We start from the raw sequence: 22,611 nt of genomic DNA on the forward strand, positions 1-22,611 counted from the left end.
CATAATAAAGATAATAAAAGTGCCACCTACCTATTTAAGTGCTTGGCGTTGTGATAAGTAATGGTATGCCAATTTAGCTAAACTGAAAAAGGTAGTAGTAAAAAATAAAAAAATGCGAGCAGTGTATATAGTAATTTCGTTTATTTTCAATTTTGAATTGTTAACATGTACATCACACATAAACCTAATTCTAAACGTCAGATCGAGTTCCGCTTAGGGAAATCGTTACTGAATTTTTGGTGCTGAGAAAATTTTGTTATATTCGCTCAATGGATAAATATACAAGTTTGAAGAATATATCAAAATTTTCAGGTTATTTTAAATATATAAATATTTAAGTTAAATTAACTAATTTTTAAATAAACATCTACTCTAACAACACTGGAAGTAATGGCACATTACTAATAATATACTAACAACCAGCTGACAGAATAACCAAATTCCATCACTGAAACACCGGGTCAGGTTCAACACACACACAGATTCTGATCTGATGCGTCCTTTAAGTACTCTTTACAGTCGTCACTAACATTACCTTCGCTATAAAATATCTGCTCTATCCACAGATTATACTTAAGTATTTACATCTAGTAAAGCTACTTATTTTAGAGTACAAGTCGATATGTGCACACGAGTGCCGTCATTTCACATACTGAAACTTTATACAAATTCAATACTACCTTGCTAATGCAATAGTCGTACGTATCTGGAAAATGCGAAACTTAAATTTCCAAACTAGGTACATAGTCATCATTGAATTTACACTACAAATGAAAATCACGCAAAATCGAGGAAAACTTAAATTTCCGATTTTCCAGGGGCAGCATATTTGCATCCATAGTATTTACAAAGTATTTTATACAGTAAGTCGCGTTCGATTCGCTCGGATTCTCATCGACACAGATTTAGCATTTCTGCGTAGCAGCTAGGTATATGTAGTACTGTGCTAGAGACAGCAGATACACCATGTTGCTATTTGTACCTTTCTCGTAGTTGATCTGGCGCTCCTGCTGACGTGCGTTATCCGCTGCCACCTTCAACAGCCCTTGGATATTGCGCAGGAGCGTCTCCGTCGAGGAGATGCTGGGATCTTGACTAGGACCATTAGCCGATGCTACCGCACTTGCTAGTGTAGAGTAGTTTAAGGCTGCTTGCTGGGAGTCGCTACCAGGAGCTGCTGGCAGGGGAAGGTCGCCTTCGTCCATATCTGAAACCAAATAAACTATTTTATCATAAAAGAACTCAAATGTTAACTTCAAAACAGATTATAACAAAGTATCTTTAAAGTTGTATTACCACTTCGTTTAGATGTCATCTAGAGCAACACAAGACCGATACCAACCAAGGACTTTCATAATGCAAATTTATTTGTTTTTATCTTTACAAGATCAGATCGTTGCCGACAGTCAACCGTAATTTTAATCTTTTACTACTAACTTAACATCATTATTTTTGTGGTACCTATAAAAATTTTTAGTCAGGGTATGCTTAAAATGAAGACTAAAATTTAAATTAAATATATATTTCGGTTTAAAACTATAAACGGAAAGACACTGTTATAGAAGAACTAACTAAGTTATTTTATAAGGAATTCGATTCGGCAACAAGTGATTTTTTTACGTATAGTAGTGCAGGTCAGGTATTGTGGTTAGACCACCATTATTCATAATAAAACCATCATTACCCGACCACAAAATTTTCCGGTTCAAAACGTGAAATAAATCAAATCCGAATAATAATATCTCTCTAATTTTTGAAAAGATGGTTTTTAAAAAGGGCTGTAATTCTTCAGGATGCAACTTTACGTGTACAATCCAAACAGAAAATGCTAATTACAGACCTCCACTACGCGAGTAGAACTCGTCAAACCGGCAATCCTCAAAGTAAGCCATCAAATCGAGCATGTCAGTTGGTCATCCATCTTGACCACAACCTCTTGGCCACATTAACATTCCCCATCTCATTTTTCCCATGTCTTAAACAAACAAATTAGCCAGATATATTTCTTGTTCGGCGAGAACATGTAACTTGTGCACGCATGTGCAATCAAAAATGATTTATTTTTAATGTACCAAACTTGTATCACTGGAAACGTCTGAAGGAGGAGGTCGGAACATTTAATTAACTCTCACGTGAACAAGAAACTATCTTAACTTTTGTAACTCTCCTTTCTCAATATTGATGTATGCGTTGGAGTCTAGTTGGCAATTAGCAAAAGATAGAAAATTAATTTCGGATAATGAATCCGCTATAGTGGATGTTATGTTGAAAGCCAAGAATAGACTTGGCACAGACTAATAAATTCGCTCTTTTCTTTTAGATATTATTCGGGAATACATTAATTTCACAAGCGATAAATTACAAAATTCTCATTCTCGTTATGTCAGAATATTAAATTAATTAATGATTTGTACGTCACTTTTGACCTTAGAAAGCATTAGTTTAAATCAGCTTTAGTCTGTCCAGTGTGAAAATTTTCAAGGGCTATTATGCTATAATTTTAAAGAGCTAGTAATTTAACAAGATATGTCGTAGTGAAAAAATGCTTGGAGATTAATTTGTGCTTTCATCGACAGAGGAAGTTTAGCGCCAACTAATAAATTTAACAACATGCGGAAAAATGGAAGGATCAAATTTTGACATTAAGGCCAACACTTATATTTTTATTTTTTCCAATCCCGTAATATATTAAAAGTTACTCTTTCGTGTGTCAATTTTTAACCGTATGACGTTTCGAGTGTTGTTTCTTTTTCTTATCCACAATTCGAGGTTTTAACTAGTTGTTTACAATGGTGTACACGTCATGCTACTTACAAATTGTAGAATATCTATATACAACTACGGCATTATGATTTTGATCCTCACATAAAATTTATATGTTAATTTACCTTATACCAATTATATATTTACGAATTTTCTCAACCAAATTATTTTTTGTTGTGGAGCTACCTGTCTTCAAACATCCACCACATCGCTTAGAGACTCTAATATATATTTATATATAAAATATAATTAACTAATTTTTTTATGTATGTAGTTATTTATTCTTTTTCTTGTTGTCTTTAGTAATTAATAATAATTTAGTAATTTTCTGACAATATATTTAGTAAAATATATATTTGCTGGTATTGCAGCTTAAAAATAAAACCGTATGATAAGTAGCTCCATTTATAACAGCTGATGTGGTGGGGACAGTTTGAGAATAGCTAACCCTACAACCATGATTACTGAGTTTCGTCAAAGTGTTTTTGGGATGGAAGTGTTTTAAAGTCAATTATTCGGGTGGAATGTAAAACATTCCAAAAACACAGACATAGATTCGAATTATTGATGAATAAGAGTAACTTAAGAGTCGGCTTAATAAGGGTGTAGTATGTAGCAGAAGTTTCAACATCACATTTCGGTTAACGAAGGACTTCTTTATGGTATTTTATCATCATTCCTACAGTTCTTTCTCTTTGATGCATTGCCCAATCTTTTTGTACAAAACACAAGTGCAGCACATCAGTCAGCTTTTAAATCCGACCGGACCTCGGTCACCGGATCCTTGTCCTCTCTTGGCGCGTAACACGATTCCTCATTTTGGTAATCAAACCCAGCAAGTTCGAGGACCGGTCCAGCGCCTCTTCCCTGAAGTGTCACAAATCGATTCAATCCGAGGGTTACAATCTCTTCGAAATATTTTTATGCGTTTAGCACAGGAAATTACCAGTAAATTTATTTTAATTTGAAAAACTACGTACTAACGTTGTTACAATACAACGACATAAATTTATTTTAGGAGATATCAAGATGTTCATTGTTTGTAAAATCTCTTCAGTGACACTCATTTTCAAAAAAGGGAACCAGGATTTTTTTTTAAATCATCAAATAGTACGATATCTCCAATTAAATAGTCTTTTGGAGGCCTCTCTATATTTTTTTCGGGGTATACAATATGAATTGCAGGTGGTTTTAATCTTGTGAAATGCGTGTCCTTTGCTTGTAAATACGTTTGCAATTACAACGTATATTACAATTCTTATCATTATTATCAGTTGTGTAGAAATTATGATAAAGGCATCTGAAATCATGTGGTTGCCTATGTAGAGAAAGCGTGTGTTTAAATCTGACCATAGTTGCTAAAATTTATTGCAGCCAGTTCCAGTTACAATTATTAATATCAAAGATCATGCCATAAAAAGTAGCTGAAAATGTTTGTTTGTTGAACCAGGACGCCGATTACATTTTGGGTCACAAGAATCTATTAACTTAGGTTGTGTTCACTAATTTTCTGCCAGAGGTTAGTTTCGGTCGCAAACGTGATGAAACCGTGACGAATAAAGCTACTGTCTTTTTTAATACGTTACATTAAGGTTAACAACTAAATAATAATAACCACAAAATTAATCCTTCATCACCATTAGATATACCCATCTTTGGCTACGGTTTTTATTTATTTTTTGTCCTGGATATCTGCCGTGTTTACTCCACTGACACCTTTAAACACAATACACAAAAACTCTATTTTTACGCCCGCACCCCGTATACTTATGTCAATACCAAAAACAAAGAACGATGGAAACGTGTCCCATAATTCTGTATCAGCTTCTAAAACAATGCCACCCTCTTAAGGCAGTGCTTTGCCCTCGATCCGACCCGGCTCTAAATTTACCTTGATCCTTCTCGTCGTCCTCTTCCGGGTCGGAAATGTTGTCGTCCTCGTCGTCCTCTGCCGCCGACCGCGGCGATCGCGGGGACGGCGGCACGTCGGGCCCGTCTGCCTCGCTGCCGGAATGGTCGCCGTCCCCGAGCGAGCCGGCGCTGCCGCCGCCGCTCTTCGACAGGTTCAGTACCGGACTGTGGTCGGTCGGCGAGCCTGGAATAAAACGGGTTACGTTTGAATTAATTCGGTCCAGCCGAAATAAAAAGTTAACTATCACTCCGGGATTTAATTAATGGTTGTAAAACGGGGATTTGGTGCGTCGGACGTTACACGAACCAATCTCGGTGGTAATAAATTACGCGAGGGTCACAATTAAATACGCATATGCAGAAATTGAAACGAATACCCTGGTTAAGTCTCGAAATAAATCGGACTGTTGGCTCTTTTAGATGAACGCATCAATCTGAACGGGTTGGGGATTTAGGGCCGACAATTGGGGCAAAACAGATGGAATAGAGGGAATTTTTGGGTCTATTTTTAATTTTTAATTCAATTCGTTATGAATCGTAAAATTATTTTTTTCGGGAAAATACGAGTACTTTTCAAACAATGAACGAATAACACTATCGCTAACTTCGTAAAAATATCATGATAGTGTTTGAAAAAAAGCATGAAAGCAAAACAAGAATATCAATTAAAATACAGTACAAAAAATGTCAATGATAACTACTACTTAAAAAAAGTTCTACTACTTATAACATTGAATAAATTAAAATCGTATCTAGTAGTAGTCAAATCTAAATAAGTGCCTACGTATCGGTCAATTCGACACCTGTAACAGGCGCTGACAGCTAACAAATTGACACCACTAAGTTTCCCTAATGCAGAACTTTAATTTTTTAAGATTTTAAATTGAAGCTTTTAGCTAACACTAAGTGGTACTAGTAAAGCCATTTGTTAGGAGAGTGGGTAATAAGGGTCATGGCAAGGAAACATATTTCTTTATCTATTTTTTTTGTAATTAATTTTTTTTTTTTACAAAAAGGTTTTTGATATTGTTATGGTGGCACCTCCACACCCTATCTGTTTTATTATTAGTGATACACCAAGATTACAAAAATTACTGTTGTAACTCTCACTTTATGCGCAAAATATTAATTTTTTTCTTTTACTTTCCGGGAGTATCTACTGTGTGTACTGTGATATAGTCAATTCGACGAATGGCTAATGTCATGTTTTGCTACGATTTCATGTAGAATATGGAGATGTGTCTTCGTTTCCGTCTGTCGGTCTGTCGTCTGTCTATTTATTGGTGATTTCAATATAAATATAATCCCAGAACTACTAGAACGACGTCTGTGTAATTTTAATTGTTCTTTCAAATAATGGCGTAGATGACGGCTAAAAGTTAAGCAAAATTTGTTTATCCATCGCCACTAATAATTTGATGAAGCCGTCTCAAAATTTTGCTCGATAAATTCCATTTACATAAATTAAAAAAAAATTAAATGCAAACATCTGTATACTTCTAGTTTATTAATCTGCTTTCTTTAAAAAATTTAAAACTTTATCTTGGAAATCACAAAACTAGCTGCTCTAACTTCTTAAAGTGATCATTACAGTTGTAGTAAATCATTAATCAAAATATGATTCTTCTACATTTGTGGTTTATCAGTGCACCCTTGTATGTATCTATTTGTGGGAAAAAAAAATTTTAATTACAAAAAATCTGATGTGAGTGTTTTGAAATTTAGTATTTGCTTTGAGGTTATCATCATCCTGATAGACTGCTAACTAACATTTGTATATCCATTGGACCAAAAATTTTGATGACATCACCTCAAAAGATTGCTAAGCAAATCCTTTTTCAAAATGTCTAAAATAGTATGCCTTTATACGTGGCGTGTTATTATTCTACTCATATTTTTTTTATAAGAATTTCTTATCAAATATAAATTTGTACATAAGTTGAAATCAGAGTTTTTTATGAAATATTAAATCTTAAATTCAATTCAATTAAAGTAAAATATCGTAAAGCGCAAATCCTATTTTTTCAGGCCATAACTACAAATTCAAACAAAAAACCTCGAAAACAATGTTTATTTTTTGTAACACCTTTTCACATTTTGGATTTGCCAGCTTCTTCATTGATTGATAGAAAAAAAGCGTACCTACACTTCCTGGCACTTGATGTGACGTATAAAGTCTTTTATGAAAGACCATTAAAAATAAGTGAGCAAAGTAGGTGCGGATATGTCATTGCACTTGCCAGACACTGAACCTTGAAAAACATCAGTTCAAACTTCTTAGACATTGGTTGCGTAGAAAACCTGTATACTCTATGGGTGAACTTCCGAAAGAAATTAACACCTAGAAAGCTACAACCTCCTTTCCTTAAACTCTAACGAGACTTGTAAAGCATGTACTGTTATAATCCTTCGTACGCAAAAAAATATGCCAATAAACTCATCAAAAGTTATTTTGGAATTATTCAAAACTATACAAAACTTTGTTTTTACCACTGCTTGACAGTAGAACTTTAAACATATACTCGGTTTAATGGAGCCAGGAAGCAACAATCATACCAACATGATTTTATTTTTGTCTGACCATTATTATTATTTGGAAATTGTCAATTTAAGAAAAAAAATGGTGTTTGCTGAGAGCTATAAAATTAATTTTCTTCTCTTTCTGTTATGCTAACTTAGAACTTTTATTGCCACACGAAATCTCATTTTTAGTTCTTGCAGATTCTGTTCAGATTTTTATTTTTTTAGTTAACTTATTTATTTTGTAATGTTTAAACCTTTGTCTTCATTTTCTAGAATACGTTTTGATCTTCTGTCACCTAATTCCACATATTTTGTAACACTATATTGAACCCAAATATCAACACACCTACTATTCTCGCTAGATACACTAGTTCCCTCTGGTTTGGTTTCCTTACTGCATTATCCAAATTAATCTTGCAAAAGTTACTAAAAGTACTAATAATCTTCGTCCGATACCATTTTGTAATATAACTGACTGTATAGCTGTTTATTATTCCTTTTTGAAATTGAATTTGAAATAGCTTGAGGATTCAGACAACTTGAAAGCTTAGAGGAATGTAGCTCCCTATCAGGAAAGAGAGTGGTGATGTAGGAAGCCGTAGGTAGAATATAGATTAGGAAGTAATTTGTAAGTAGGTTAATTTAGTCCAAGAAAATGACGTAATTGCTGAAACGCGTCGGCATCGCGCTTAAATTTTCGGTAAAAAATATGTACATCAAAATGTGGATGAAAATTTCAATTTTGTGCCAGATTGTGTGATCTAACACTATCAATAATAATTTTTTCAGATGGCATCTTACTAATTCTCCCTTTTGTTGCATTATTATCCACCAGACAACTGCTTAACAAAACGTTCACAACTTTCTTTAAAGCAGTTTGTATGATTATATGAAAATGGGCATTTGAATGTCTACTTCCTATAAGTATTTAAGTTATAAAATTTTATGCAGTACCAAAAAAGTGGAAGTAACAAACAAAGGCTGATTTTGTAAATTTTGCATTGTTTGTAAATAAGGCTTTAAAATGTACCATTTTCAAAATCTTCTTCATAAAAATGTAAAAAAAGGCAAAGAAGACAATAAACGCCGTCTTTTTCTTTTTAATTTCTAGGTTTTCAATGATTAACAAAGTAAAATATTTTTGCCTAACTTATTTTGACAGTGCCAATAAAAAACAGCTCTTACCGCTGAATCAATATTAGGCATCTAATTTTCTGATAAAACAAAAAAATATTAGCCAGCTAATTTAATCAAATATAAATGGCCTAGAAAAGATTTCTTATGTGAACAATATGAGTAAGATATGTACAATGATTTAATGAATGTTTGTGCAGCGTTATACTATAATTATATTATTTATTATTCACATAACGATCTTTTAGCCTTTGCCGGAGAAATGATAAACTAAGAAAACCGTAGATTAAGAAGCAATCGAACAAGAAAAACGTCTTCGATAAAATAAGTAAGTTAATGTAAATAACTCTTTCGTTGGGTTTTCCTTACCATTTCTTGGGCTGAGGTCCCTGGCTTTTTGGTCTAACGGTAGCGGTCTGTCCGGATCGCACCTCTCCTCTCTTAACCTGCAACAAAAAAAGACACCGTAAATTAACAATCGAATGAAATGAATCCTGCAAATTATCGCGAATAAACAAAAGCGTCCAATTATGTTCATAAAAGCGAACGATACTGCAATTTTATCTTCATTATAAATGCATTACATTTCGTCCAAAACATGCAATCTGTCGATTTGATCTTTACCAAAATGTAAATTTTAACAGTTCTCGTATTAACAGCCGGCTCGTAAAACATGCAATTAGAAAAATACATCTGTTTTAATTAGAACATTGGCAATAAGTCGCGGATTCAGGGCTTTACAGCCCCCACGTTAATGGCAGGCACCGTAGGGGTCCCTGCGCCGCCTTCATTAAAACATCTCCGCATACATCTGAATGGGAAATTTGATAACTGGCAAATCCCCTTCTGCAGACCTGGAAAAAATCGGACAAAGCTGCACATCCGAGCTTCAGCCGATATCGGTATTGTGGGAATAAGTGCTTGGATCATCGAGCTTTGCGATGACTCCGGCCAGCTTGCCGGAGGCGATATGTTAGAAAAGCACTTTGCATATCTCCTTGCCACAAATATGAATAGGAAATGAACTAGTTTTGCTCCTGTATTGATTTACTGCTCGACAAAGAAGCTGCCATAAAAATTTTTAGTAAATTTTGATTACTGTTTTGGTATTATTTGATTCACTAATGTGCATTTAAAAGGTAATGTTGGCTTGTGACACAGTTTTACTTCCCGACCGTAAAACAGGGAAGTTTGCAATAGGGTCCATTTGACGAATGGCGAATTTTATGTTCTCTAAGTCCCCCTTTTCTGTCTTTTTGTCATCTGTTGGTGATTTTATTAGAGAGATAATCTGCGAAACTACGAAACTGAGTGTTGTGAAATTTTAGAATATCGTGTAGATGAGAAACGTTGACCAAAATTTGTCTGATTACGTTCATCAAATCGTATGTAAGCAAGTAACTACTTCATCAATTTAGTTGTAAAGTCTAAGGATTTCAATAAACCTGAGCATAAAACAAAAATAAGGGTATTTGTGTGTATTAGTGTGAACACTAGAAATCAAAAACCATTTGATATACCTATCAATTTAAGGAAAATGGTACAGCTAAAGTGCAATTATTATTGATAAATAGACGTTTTGTTTAAGTTAATGCTCCATAAGTCCTGTAAACGTTTTCATTGTGTTATAAAAAAGCACTTGCTGCTCAGCGTTACCTTTCAGTGGAACAAACCTCGATGAAAAATATGGACACTCTTGTACGATTAGGCTCTCGCAAGGATACGGAAAGACACTAAGAGGGACAGTTTAATTCCGAGTCGCTCGAATTAGCTTAGAAATGGCACCTAATTCACAAGAACAGTGGCGAGTTGCACAAGATAATTGGATTTCGTACCGTGTTAGGACGCTCAACGTTCTATTAAATAGATTCTTATCTCCCAAGATTCATTTGACCCGACTTAATTATGTAACAATACGGCCCCATACGCTCTACATGTAGAGGTGCCAGATCTATTAAAATATTGACACTAACATCCTAGAAATAGGCTCAAGCTGTTAAAAGCGCAACTATCGCACAAATCAAAGATTATTGAGCGCAACAGCCCATATACTATATGTTTTATGTATGCTGAAGAGTGCATGTAAATTGCTGCGGAATAATTGCATGTGATTCAAGTCATATATCAAATGGTGCTTCTGATACTGTGACTCTATTACACACCCCATATGGCTCAAAGTCCCTCGTTGGATCATCCGCGAGCTAAAAGTAAACGAGATCCACTCCAAAAGGTGCTGACTGGATCTTCCGTTTACACTGAAGTGGACGATTTTTGTTGAAATATGTAAATTTGATAAAACGATCGTCCATCACCAACAGACGCAAAACATTTCGTCTCGAAAATTTACATTTCCGTTCGACCCCAAATGAAACTTACATTCAACTGCGTAATCACTTTTAAGTTGCGATAAATTAGAAACAAGTAAATATATATTTTAAAGTCAATACCTACGAATGGAATGTAATACTTTCCGGTGAACTTATAATGACACAGACTCAGTAATGTGACTCAGTAAGAGAATTCGTGAAGTAAATTTGTGACAATAGTTATAGTATAGTACATCCACATAAAATATTTGCTAGTTTCTTCATCTAAATATGCACTTGAGATGTTTTCCAAAATACATAACTGAAAATACTCTAGAAGGTTATAATAGTCAATGCATATTTTTAAAGTCAACATGTTAAAATTATGAACCCGTAATGTGGAGAGAAAATCTAAATGATCGTTAAAAAACATTTGAATATAAAAACAAAATTAGAATAAGACCCTGTTCTTTCTCGCACAAGAATGCTTGAAAGACTTGATATGACTGTTAAGAAGGTGGGCCCATTTTCGGGGAGAGGAAATAAAAACTTGTTTGAACTGGAATTTTTGTTTTACTTTTCGTAAGCAAAAAATATTCTTAAGAAATAAAAATTCCATGGAAACAGGAACACTAGTTTACGTTATTACTGAAAAGAAAATGAATAGTAAATTAGTTCTAGTGAAATCGCTTCTTATAAGTTCGTACTAAATAATGACGATATCGAAAAGTTTTTAATGTAGTATAAGAAATTGACAAGTACAGCTAGAAGGATAATTACGAAGTACCAGCATGCGTTTGCGTCCATGCGTTACCACATTAGTAAAACTTTCAAAGTAACCAGATTATCTGGTAATAAATTTCATATGAACATGCCCATAATAGCCTTCCATATTTATTTTTGTGATAGTCACACATGTGTATACAGTATCCAGAAATCTGAACTGACTTTTTTATACGTATGTTTTTGTATGTGTTTTTAATTGTGTGATAAATGTTTGAAAAAGGGACGCATCCAGTAATTCTGCGTTGTTCGTTTAGATGTCTCGTTTTTCTTGATGAATTAAAAAAAGGTCTCGAGAAGATGAATACATTAAGTATCATGTTTTGAGCAGCGGGAATTGTCTGACACTAACGACCCTGCGCCTTTTGTTTCTAAAATATGATTCCTCTAATTACTCATAATTACACTTCGACAGTAACAAATTCGTTTTATCCCTTTGGGATTTCGTATTGAATGTAATTCAAGCCATCATTCGACGCTCGCAAAAAGACAGGTTCAAAGACACGCGCTATTCTTCTAATTGGGAGTCTTAAAATCTCGGACAATTAGCAACAGCTCGTTTGAGGAACAGTCCAAGACAAGATCTAAACGGCGGCGATAAATTATCAGGCAATAAAGCGAACCTTAAACATTATTGCCTCGTCAAATAAAACAATGCATATGAGGCCCAATAATAACGAAGTTCAACCCCCCAGTCTTCTCGGGTTTCGCCCACTGACAGCAAAACGAGTCGTGTTTATGACTTTTCATATATTCTTCGTTATGCTCACGCAATGTTTTTCAATTTGAACGGCAAGTTCGCAGCTGCAGTCTTGTCTAAATATGTAATAAAGTATCCCTCTGTATCTCCTTAAATTCCGTATCACATCGTGGCAATAATTCCGCGATATTTTTCTTGTTTAGTTAAGTTGTTTCCGCGGTGCGTTTCGCGCTTTCCGAGCAAATCAAATTTCGGATGCCTCGCACCTGTGCCGACCCCTCGTATAATTCCTTCCGAATTACAGCTATACATTGTCTTTATATCCCGCAGGATCTCGATTGCTCCTGTTAATGTTCTCAATGCTCTCAACGCTGCTTAGTCTTCGCATTACTTTTAAATATTCAAGCTACGTTAGGACGTCTCTAAAAGCATTTGGCCATTAAAAAATTAAGCGGCGGGTTCCTATTATATTATTATTTTATGCATACTTTACTGCGCACTAAATGGGAGGGAAATCGCTACCAGCAAAGACGCACACCACGCATTAATTCCATTTTTCCGCCCGATGCCCCCTTCGGAAATTCGTAATTTCAATTAAAGACCAAACCGCTTAATTGTAGAAGATGGCATGCCTAACTCGAACATTAATATTAAATCGGAACCCTTCAGGATAATATAACTACAGTAGGTAGAACTAATTATTATTTAATAACGGCTCCGATCTGCGACTACTTCGCTGATTGACTACTAATTGCCTCAAGACGTAATTAAAATTTAATCATCCCGGTACGACTGTGTTTGCGCTTATTTTGTTGCAATATCGATTCTTTATCGAGAAGTGAGAATTTGCGACCGAAAAATAACGAAATTGCCGCACTAATGGATCAAACTTCAATCGTGATCGTTGTATCTTCTTGGAAGTGTTCGCTGCGAATCGAATCAAAGTCGATTACAAACTAGAAGAACATTTATCAAAAGAGGGATACGTCATCACATATTATAAGGAACTTGTGTACGTGTATCTACCGAAAACAGGGGTTCCTCACCGACTGATGTTCCATACACTCAATCAATCACATTTCGTATGAAATTGAAAATTTTATACGTGACGGAACACTTGTTTGATCCGAACACCTTCTTAACCTGTCAATAGTTGCATTCGACATATGAAACATATTCCACCAAGACCTCTATGGTCTAATTAAAAGTCGAAACAACAATTAAAAGCAACAGAAGATAGTAGTTTTATTGAAGATTGTTATCTGCTCGTTGTTCGAAATTAAAAATCATTTTCCATAAAACATGAGTCAAAAGAAAAAAAAATAACACCTTATCTCACAACTTCATACTCGGTACTAATAAGGCCGCGTTATTGAGTTATTAAAAGCTGCTTTTTATGCCACAATAATCTGCATATTAAGCACCCAGGTGTAACTAACTCTAAGAAATTACAGATTTCGGTAAGTACAAATTGTAGGTTTTATATCGTTTAAAATGTATTAAGCAATTTTAGTCGGAAAAATAGATAAGCCCCTAATAGACAATAATTAAGCAGGAATTACCAAGATTAATTAATGATTTTAACCCGCAGTAAACACGCAGTCAAAATATACTTCAGGATGGTGATAATAAAAATAAAGAAGTTATCGATATAGTTTCTGTCCCAGCGTGGAACTCTGCGAGAGACCTGCTGTGGAGAATTCGAAGTGATTTCTTGCATTGTGGCTGCCGTGACGGCCGGTAAAAGAGTCGCTCGTGTACAAAAGATCGTTTATTCGAACCCCGTCCGAATTATCTTCGGAAATTCTTTAACGCCTAGTCATAATGATTCGAAGTTGTATCAATTTATTACAATCAAATTTCAATCGTAGCAACTATGGCCAGCCGCTACCGTTTTACATTTAGATTTCTATCTCTATTACTTCGTTTAAATTGTGTCTATGACTAATCAAAATCTGCTGAAAGCCTCCGGAGTCGACCAGAGGAACGGTCGCTTTGTTCGGCGAATGTCATGAGTTCAGACACAACGAATGTATTCGCGGCTAATTGTTCTTTGCAGTAGTTTAACCCTTCTTTGATATAATCATTACCCTTCTCTTATACTTGTTTCATTATTATTTAATTATTTTCATTTCTGCTTTAGACATGTTAGGAGGGAGTCTGAGATTGATAATTTACAGGTAGCCAACTAAGTTCATTTAATAAAGTCTCTGAAAAATGAGAAAATTGCATTTGAAATTTCGGGTTAAAAGATGCTTCGCTTTTTTTCCAATTCCCAGTTGAGCCAATTTGCTATTCTCCAGTTACCAATCGAGTGATTGAATTGAATTAGGGCCGTATCTCTTGAGGTCGATGGATTTCGCGTTAGACATAGTCGATTTGTCTGGAAAGAAGCCAATTCTTGAGGTGTTTGTTTTTGGAAATAAGTGATAAATTGTTTAGTAAGCCTGTTACCGTTGTTTATAAACAATTACAAGTGCATGCAGTAAATACGGCCGGGTAAATATTCCGCCTGAAAAGGGTGGTAGCGCCTGAACCAGTGGAAACGTAACTAAATGGAAGTTAATGTTTACTTAACATTACAAATGTATGAGGAGAGACGTGGGTCAGCACTGCAAATAACTGACATATAACAAGCTCGTCTATGTAAATAATAATTTCAGTTAACAAACACATTCATACCTTCGACGCTCTCGAGGTGCTTCACGTTTAGGCCTTTTCATTTGCCAACAAAAGTCAATATTTTCACCCGCTTTGAAAATTGTATGAAGAGAGTCATTTTTTAGCGCATCCACCACGACATAATCTTTCTTGAGGACAGCGAGGGACACTCTTCCAAAGCGCAAAAACAAACTGAAATTTTAATTAATGAAAGATCCAGGTACTTATAAATCAAATGTACCACCCCACTGTCCATTCTAGAAGGATCACAGAAGGCCTATCTGAAACACGCATTGTTTGCAGGCGAGCTTAACAAAAGCAGAGCTTTAATTGCGGACTAGTTACGCAAAAACCACCCCTATAAAGAGACGACGTATCGTTCCGACGTAATCTTACAGAGGGATTCACATATCTCCACGCAAATTAAATCTTAAATGAAATTTGAAACTATGCCCGTCTTTTTCTATAACGACATACCGTCCGAATCGGAGGCCCTAAAACGCACGCGGGGACGGCATTATCGACGAAAATAGCGAAATAATATCGAGACAAATCGCCGACGATACAGACACAGGATGTAACGTTGTGTCAGTAATTACATAAATATTGATTCTACCTTAAAAATAAAACTTTTTTTCCTAACCTGAATTTTAAATTTGTAGTAGGCAGTTCCATCAGGTGCTTTTTATAGATATAAATTTCTAATTCTATTAAAAGAAGTAATCCCTCCGTGACGCAGACTGTTCGCTAACTTCAATTTTTGACAAAAACTGTGGATGATAATCGACATTTAAATCACGAGTAACTGCGACAATTTAGAACTTACCCAACAAAAAAATTTATTGTGCCTGTTTGTTCTACAAAACTATACAATTTTTTAACAAGAATTCTTGCATATCTCTCAATCTTTCAGTCTTTTGTAAAACATTTAGTATCGATAAGAATTATGTGATTTGATTTTTAAAATGTTTGCTGTATGTTAGCAACAATCTTTGATCTCTGTTAAGCACGCAAAAATTGTGTATCAAGTTTCATTAAAAATGTAATCAATTATCTTTTTATAGACATTATCGTCAACTTTTTACGAATGACCAGTTCATTCTTAGAAAATATAAGTCCACAACTTCTACAGTTTTTACGAAGGAAATTCAGAATTTGTATCACAAATCGATTAAAAAAAGCTTTTGACTGCGTAGACCATACCTTGCTGCTATATAAGCTTTAGTGTTATGGAGTCAGAGGCACATCCAATGAACTAATTCGATGCTATTTGAGCGAAAGATATCAAGCTAGAGCATTTTCATATTATACATATGAAAAAGAAAAAGTCACACTGACGTCCTATTCATGTTGGACTTCCACAGGGTTCAGTTCAAAAGAACCCTATTTACTGACAACACTACTTTGGTTAACAAAGATAAAAATCTCACATGGCTTAAAATTTTGGAAAATACCTACATGTATTAAACATAATCCCTTACTAACAAACTTGTCGTAAACGATATAAAACCCAATCTGAGTTTATAAATTGTCTAGTTACTGTTTTTTCAATCGAGCTTTAACCTTTCAATATGTACTAGTAGTAGTATAGTAGTTCTATAAGAATTTTGAAAATACAAAAAAGGACCATCCGTATTTTTTCCAAAATTCTCCGCTGGCTGTAAAATTATTCTTAAAAAATTAAAATTGTTGTCTTTTAAAGACCTAACTAACATTTTTAAAAATTCAGATATTCACCACTACAACACTAGAAACTTCAATCAGTAGGGTATAACACAGTAAAATTATTTAATCCCCTCCTATCAGAAATCAAGACATTGAATTTTAGAAATTTTCATCTTAAAATTGTCTTTTTAAGAATCCGAATTGTTTCTATGACATAGATGAGTTTTTTTGATGTTAATTGCTGCGATTGCGAAATAAATGTTTTTAATTTCCTGACGTCCCTATCATTTGTATGGCAATATTATTCTCCTATTTACTTAGTCAAAACTATGAACTATCATTTAAATTAAGAACAACGTAAAATATTTTTAGTTTTCAAGACTGTTTGCGATTAGTTCTGTGGACGTATTTTGTTTATGCTAACGTACACTGTAAAAGATCACAATTAACATATGAATTTGAGATTTATCTAATTCGACAAAATTGGCTAGCGCAACAGTCAAGTTACTAAGATTGATAGTTTTGGTGCCGTATTTTGAAAAAAAATTACATCAAAGACCATTTAATTATAATTAGTTTAATTTGCATCCAAGTGTTGTAATATTCTTAAGCATTAAGCTTGTAATCGTTCTGTGTGATGATTTTTGCCTTGGTAAAAGATGCTGTATATAGTAAACAAATGCTCGTATCAAGATTTCTCTCAGAAGCTCGAGTTGGATATTATGTTTTAATTATATCCGCCCCGAGAACATAACTTTTAAAGTCCTAAGAACAATACTCGGGGAGCTTCTTTTGCTAATTACCTCAGTAACTCCGAGTGTAGGTACATCCGGAAATGAGATTTCGATGTATCCCGGAGGAGCTTTCAGAAAGTCGGTCCGTCTCGTTTGAGCTTTTGTGTCGTCAGTATTTAAGAGCGAGATTTGCGAGCGACCCCGGCAACAGTTAACATGGAATCTGTTAACTGAATGTAGCATTTCGTAGAATACAATTATAATATTAGATTAGCGAGCGAAGATAAGATCTCGACTGCTCTTAGTTCGTGTATGAAGCTGCTAAGTGAATTCTCCACTCTAAACTTGATCAAGATATCTTAATATTGTTTAATGCAATGGCGGCGATGCCAGTACGTACCTACGTACATTATGATCTGGACTTTGATAACGTCTCAGTTTACATATTGGATAACGCCCTAACGAGAAGACGCGCTAATTACCGAAAATACAAAACGCACCGAGATGATTGATTAAGGTATGTTCCCTCCAACGCGTCCTATTTAGAAATATTTTAGCGCGGATGTTACCAACCTTATAAAAAAGCTCCCCTAAGCTTTGACAGATCCTCTCAACGTCGCGAAAACGAAACTAACTTAGTCATTTGTCAGACGGCGGGTCCCAGCTGCGCGCTACAAGAAGCGGCATTTTAATTCACTTATTGAACATATTTTTTGGCTGCAGAAAGACATTTTAAAAATCATCAGCCTGTCTGCGTTTCCACCCTCCCTAATAAAACGATCTGAACTACAAAAATAAATTGCAGACTGAGTACCTATAAAGCGCACGTCGTAGATCAATTCCAACGTTTTGCCGTTGTGGCCTCGTTTAAAATTCATAAAAGGAAAAAAGTTTCAAATTTTTCGCGTATTAAGTGAGCGCAAATTCTCCTTTTTAGGAAATGAGGGTGAAGCCGTAAGTTTTGACGGTTATAGATTTGATTCTGATGAACTTCATATTTGATGGAAATGTCAGATAGCAATAATTACCAGCAGTCGGAGGACCACACCTCGACGTTAATGTTGCTATTGATTTTTCGTGTTCGTTTTCAACAGAATTTCTTCGTAAAAAGAGGAGAAGCGCATTAGCAAAAACACTGAATCCGTTCTTGGCAAAGGAATTATGCACGAATTCAAACAAAGAACAAATTAAGAAAAATGGCTTCTTGGGTGAAAATTCTAAAACTTGATGTAAAAAATTATCGATTGTCGAAGAATGCTGATTCAACAAACAGAAGATCCGTGGCTTTAAAACAGGGACAAAAGAACATGGCACAATATAATTTTGAAGCGGGATTGACTTAGTAAAATTTGAAATAACGTCATCAAATTTTTGATAAGGATGAACAGACAAGTATTTACAATAATCGTGAAGGACACTACACTTAAAATTTCACGAATAACTTCGGAGATTATTTTTGTATATTAAAATTACGACAGACAACATACAAATAATATTCTACAAGCTGCGAAAACTTGAAACTAGACATTCGTCAAAATACTCCAATTACAAACTTCCTTTAGTTTACGCCCCGGAAGTAAAAAAGTGGACTCACTTAGGTGATACAAGAATTCTATGGAAAGCTCCACCCGTTGATGAGTGTGATTCCTTTACGACATATGTGTGCAAACACCACCTCCTGTCCCATTATTAAGGGTGGTATGGCGATTTTCTCACGTAGTGTCCACTAATTACAGACGTAATGTCGTGTAGGTTGTTACTTTTGACATCGGCAAACAGGGATAGGTGAATAAACAAACAGAGCGAAGGGGTGTGTGAGCGGACAAACAGCATTAAATCGTCATAACCTCGCCTGAAACAACACGTTGTTATTACGAGCAACAGCCGCCGGTTCTAAAATTATTTAATCGTCGTAAATATTCACCGCTGGCATAAAATTAATTTACCGTGTTTCGATTTAATTAAATGCAAATATTAATGCCCGTATTTGATCGGGCTAAGGTATGTTAGAGGGTGGTTCTGAAGGTGGTCGTCTCGGAGATAACTAGATATTGAAAAATTTTTATACTGGGGTTTATTTATGTTACAAATGAGGAGGAGGTGATGACACCGGCTTGGCGACATCAGGCCAGCCGGCTCGATGGGGGACTGTCAGAGATGTCACCACTATGATTAATCACCTCATTTTAATAATAACTTGACTGTAATGCAGTAGCTACAATATCACCTTTATTACGAAAGATACTGCCTGATGTTTGCTGAAAGACACGTGGATTAGGGAACAGTTTGTCTTATAATTAACTTCCGTTTGGATGAGCTTTCACATAGACAAACCGCTAGTGAAAAAAAATCGGATCATATTTCTTAAGTTTTGCTCAGGCATGTAAAGAAGCAGGTGGAGTTATTGTTAAATTAGGCCTAAAAAAATTCATTAACAAGTCAAAATTGGTTACTGTTGATAGAGCATTTTAAAATTTTTAATGATCTTTTGTGACCACAAATCGATTCAAAGTAACTGTCATGTTGTCTTCTCCCCACATATTTTGCCTATGCTTTGATAAATTCTATTACATACATCTGTAAATAATGATCTTCATGGATATTTCAACAGTTTCAAAATGTATGATAGTTCGAATTAACTGATTTGCTAGAAAAGCTATTTCGTGAAAAATAGTAAATTTTTATCGGAACTTGCTACTCATTCTTTGATCAACTTATATTTCTGTATCAATCTTTCAATGTAAATCTTTTCATTTCTATCCACTACCAATATACAAAAGTTGTGTTTATTTCTAACAAAAACTGACAGAGCGCCACGATTAGCTGTTGAATGTTTGTAAGTAGATTTTTTGATAAATTTTCGATCTCATCATATTCACTATGTATCCGTATTGAAGCTATAATACAGCTATAATGAACACCCTATAGAACAATACATGATGAGCCTGTAACAGCGCTATCCTGGAGATCTCATTAATTTTATTATTAGAGATAGAAAAAAATCAACGACCACAGTTGTGTAGCGTGTTTGGTGCTTAGGTATGTAAGAGATCTTGATGAAGCATTAAAGAAAGCACAAGCAGGTGGTGCGTACAGAGAAAGTATGGACGTTGGAGTACGTAGATAACTTGGTTTACTAGCTGACGATGAAAGGGAATTGAGAGAAATGATGAGAACACGAGGAATGTATGTGAGTAGAAAGGGGCTAGAATTGAATATATGTAGATAATACTAAAATTATGTTTTTTAGGAGCAGAGGAAGAGAGGGGAAAAAGAACAAATGCTACTGGAGGGAGGATGTAATTGAAGAAGTGAAAGAGTTCAAGTATTTAAGTTTACGAGTGCAAATGTGCTGGAACGACAAATGAAACAAGGTGCAAAAAAGGCAATAAATTGGTACCTCTTTGATGGTTTAGTAAAGAGCGTGCTGCTATATGGAGCGGAGGTGTTGGAAAGGATATGAAGAAATAGAAAGCATGCACGAGAAATATGTCAAATGTGTTTTGAGAGTTGATCGAGAAACGCCAGGTTACATTGTGCGAAAGTATACAAAAAGAATAAATTAAGAGTAAATACATCCATGAGAACGATAAAGTATGAAGAGAAAATGAGAGAACTGGGGTAAAATTTTGAACGAATGTTTTACAGAAAAAGTTAAAAAAGGTGTAAAAAGAGACAGAGCATGCTAGTACGAAAAAAGTGGATACTCAAGCAAAGAAATAGAGAAGTTGAGAAGTAGAAGACAATGGATAGTAGGAGAAGTAAAAATGAAAGATACGAATGTAGGTAAGGAAGAGAAAGTGGCAAGTATCACGAAATCCAGATAACAACCCAAGCTAGATACTGGGAGGCAGAAAACACAAAAGAGAAAAATATGTTGGGTAGATTCTGGTGCGGAAATGGTTTTTGAGAAGCGGCAAACAATTGGTTCCTCCGTAACAATTTCTCCCAACAAAATCAAGGAAAAATGTCTAATATAGTGAATCTTTGGATTCACTATTAAAATGTTTGCTACCAAGTAAATCAAAAGAGATAATAATAGTAATAATAATAATAATAATAATAAAAGAGAAATGTGAGAACGCTTATCGTCATGGCGTCATATCAGAGAACATAGAGAAGCGACATAGAGGCTGATTTTGCAAAACCACCCTTATTGACATTGGAGTCCTCAACCGCCAAAGGCAAGCGCCAAATTTAAATAATCGATGCCAATAAAAACCTTGCTTCAATATAATTGTAATTCGTTTGACCTGAATGAAAGTGAAGGAAACAGTAAGCAGCTTGCAATATTCTGGTAAATTTAGTGTCAATTTGTCGAAAATAAAACGCGTCGTTAAAAATATTATGACATTTCTTCTAGTTACTTTTATTCCTAGTTAGAAACAAACACTGCTACCAACATAAATTGAGAAGTCCTCAACCGTCATTTGATTTAAACTATGGCGCTTCTCTATGTTCTCTGGTCATATCCTCAGTTCAAAAATTAGTGTGGAGAAAAGAGTCAAGACGGGCAACGAAGAAGTTTTACTAGCATACTTCGAACAAAAATTCAAGAGTTTACATTACGAAGCTCAAGGTTTTGCACGCTTATTTAATAACTTCAATTAAGCGAATGTCAGTAGGACATCATTCTCACAAGATCAAAAGTAGAAAGTTATCTAAAAGAAGCGAACGAAGAGATCGACTTGTGATGATGAAGGTAAATAAATAACTTTACATTGAACAAATATTATAATTTTTTGTTGTTTCAGGTCGTGCTAATTATATTGGAATTAGTTGTACATGTCGATTAGAAGAAATCCCTTTTGATCAACTTAAAAATATTAAGGACATGGAGTCGTTTATTCTAACTGAAATTCCAAATACAAAAACTAATGTGGGGAGGGAGTTTACAGTTTCTAATGGAAATATCAAAGGTGGAAATATTGTTGAATTATTTCAGAAATATTCACCTATTCTCGTTCGCCAGGTGAAAGAAAGTTCAGGAATTTTTCTTGGATACAGAAATAGAAAATTTACTAGACAAAACAATCAATAGTGTTGTCAACAATACCATGAAAGATCGCTGCATATTTGAAGTTGCCAAGTCCTTGCAGTTACACAGGCCACTACTTTAGAAGAACGTCAATGCTAGCAGACGCAAGGGCGAACATCAACATAGGAATCAATATAGCAGAAGGATAGATGTATTGAAAATTCTGTGGTATATAAACTTCAAGTAGCATCCAAATTATTGAGTCCAAAAAAAGAATAGACGTAATTAATAGTTTGAAGACAACTTTCAGTTCTATTTCTAAATCTCGCGCTGGTGTTATTTAGTAATTGCCAAAATGTTACTGATAAATAAAGTTTTACTAAACTGGTTTAAACTTTTTCTCGATCACAATATTCCATTTTTTAAACATTTGCAGAAAAAGTTTAGCTTATT

The 22,611-nt window shown here is 34.8% G+C and overlaps 1 protein-coding gene across 4 annotated transcripts in view; it reads right to left on the bottom strand.

Moving 5' to 3' along the window:
• The window catches only part of LOC135130785 (dachshund homolog 2), a 303,273-nt gene that overhangs the window by 160,365 nt on the left and 120,297 nt on the right, over positions 1–22,611 (bottom strand). For 3 of the 4 annotated variants that reach the window (XM_064058216.1, XM_064058209.1, XM_064058226.1), the window contains exons 5-7: positions 8,701–8,777; positions 4,655–4,858; positions 983–1,222 (exon numbers count right to left, since the gene is read on the bottom strand). In XM_064058216.1, the coding sequence (XP_063914286.1) occupies positions 983–1,222; positions 4,655–4,858; positions 8,701–8,777 (521 nt within the window). The remainder of the gene's footprint in view (positions 1–982; positions 1,223–4,654; positions 4,859–8,700; positions 8,778–22,611) is intronic. The other variant, XM_064058221.1, reaches the window with a different exon arrangement.

Source organism: Zophobas morio, unplaced genomic scaffold (genome assembly GCF_036711695.1).
Source record: "Zophobas morio isolate AGI-343-1 ecotype UQ-CSIRO unplaced genomic scaffold, CSIRO_AGI_Zmor_V1 ptg000002l, whole genome shotgun sequence".
Lineage (NCBI taxonomy): Eukaryota > Metazoa > Arthropoda > Insecta > Coleoptera > Tenebrionidae > Zophobas > Zophobas morio.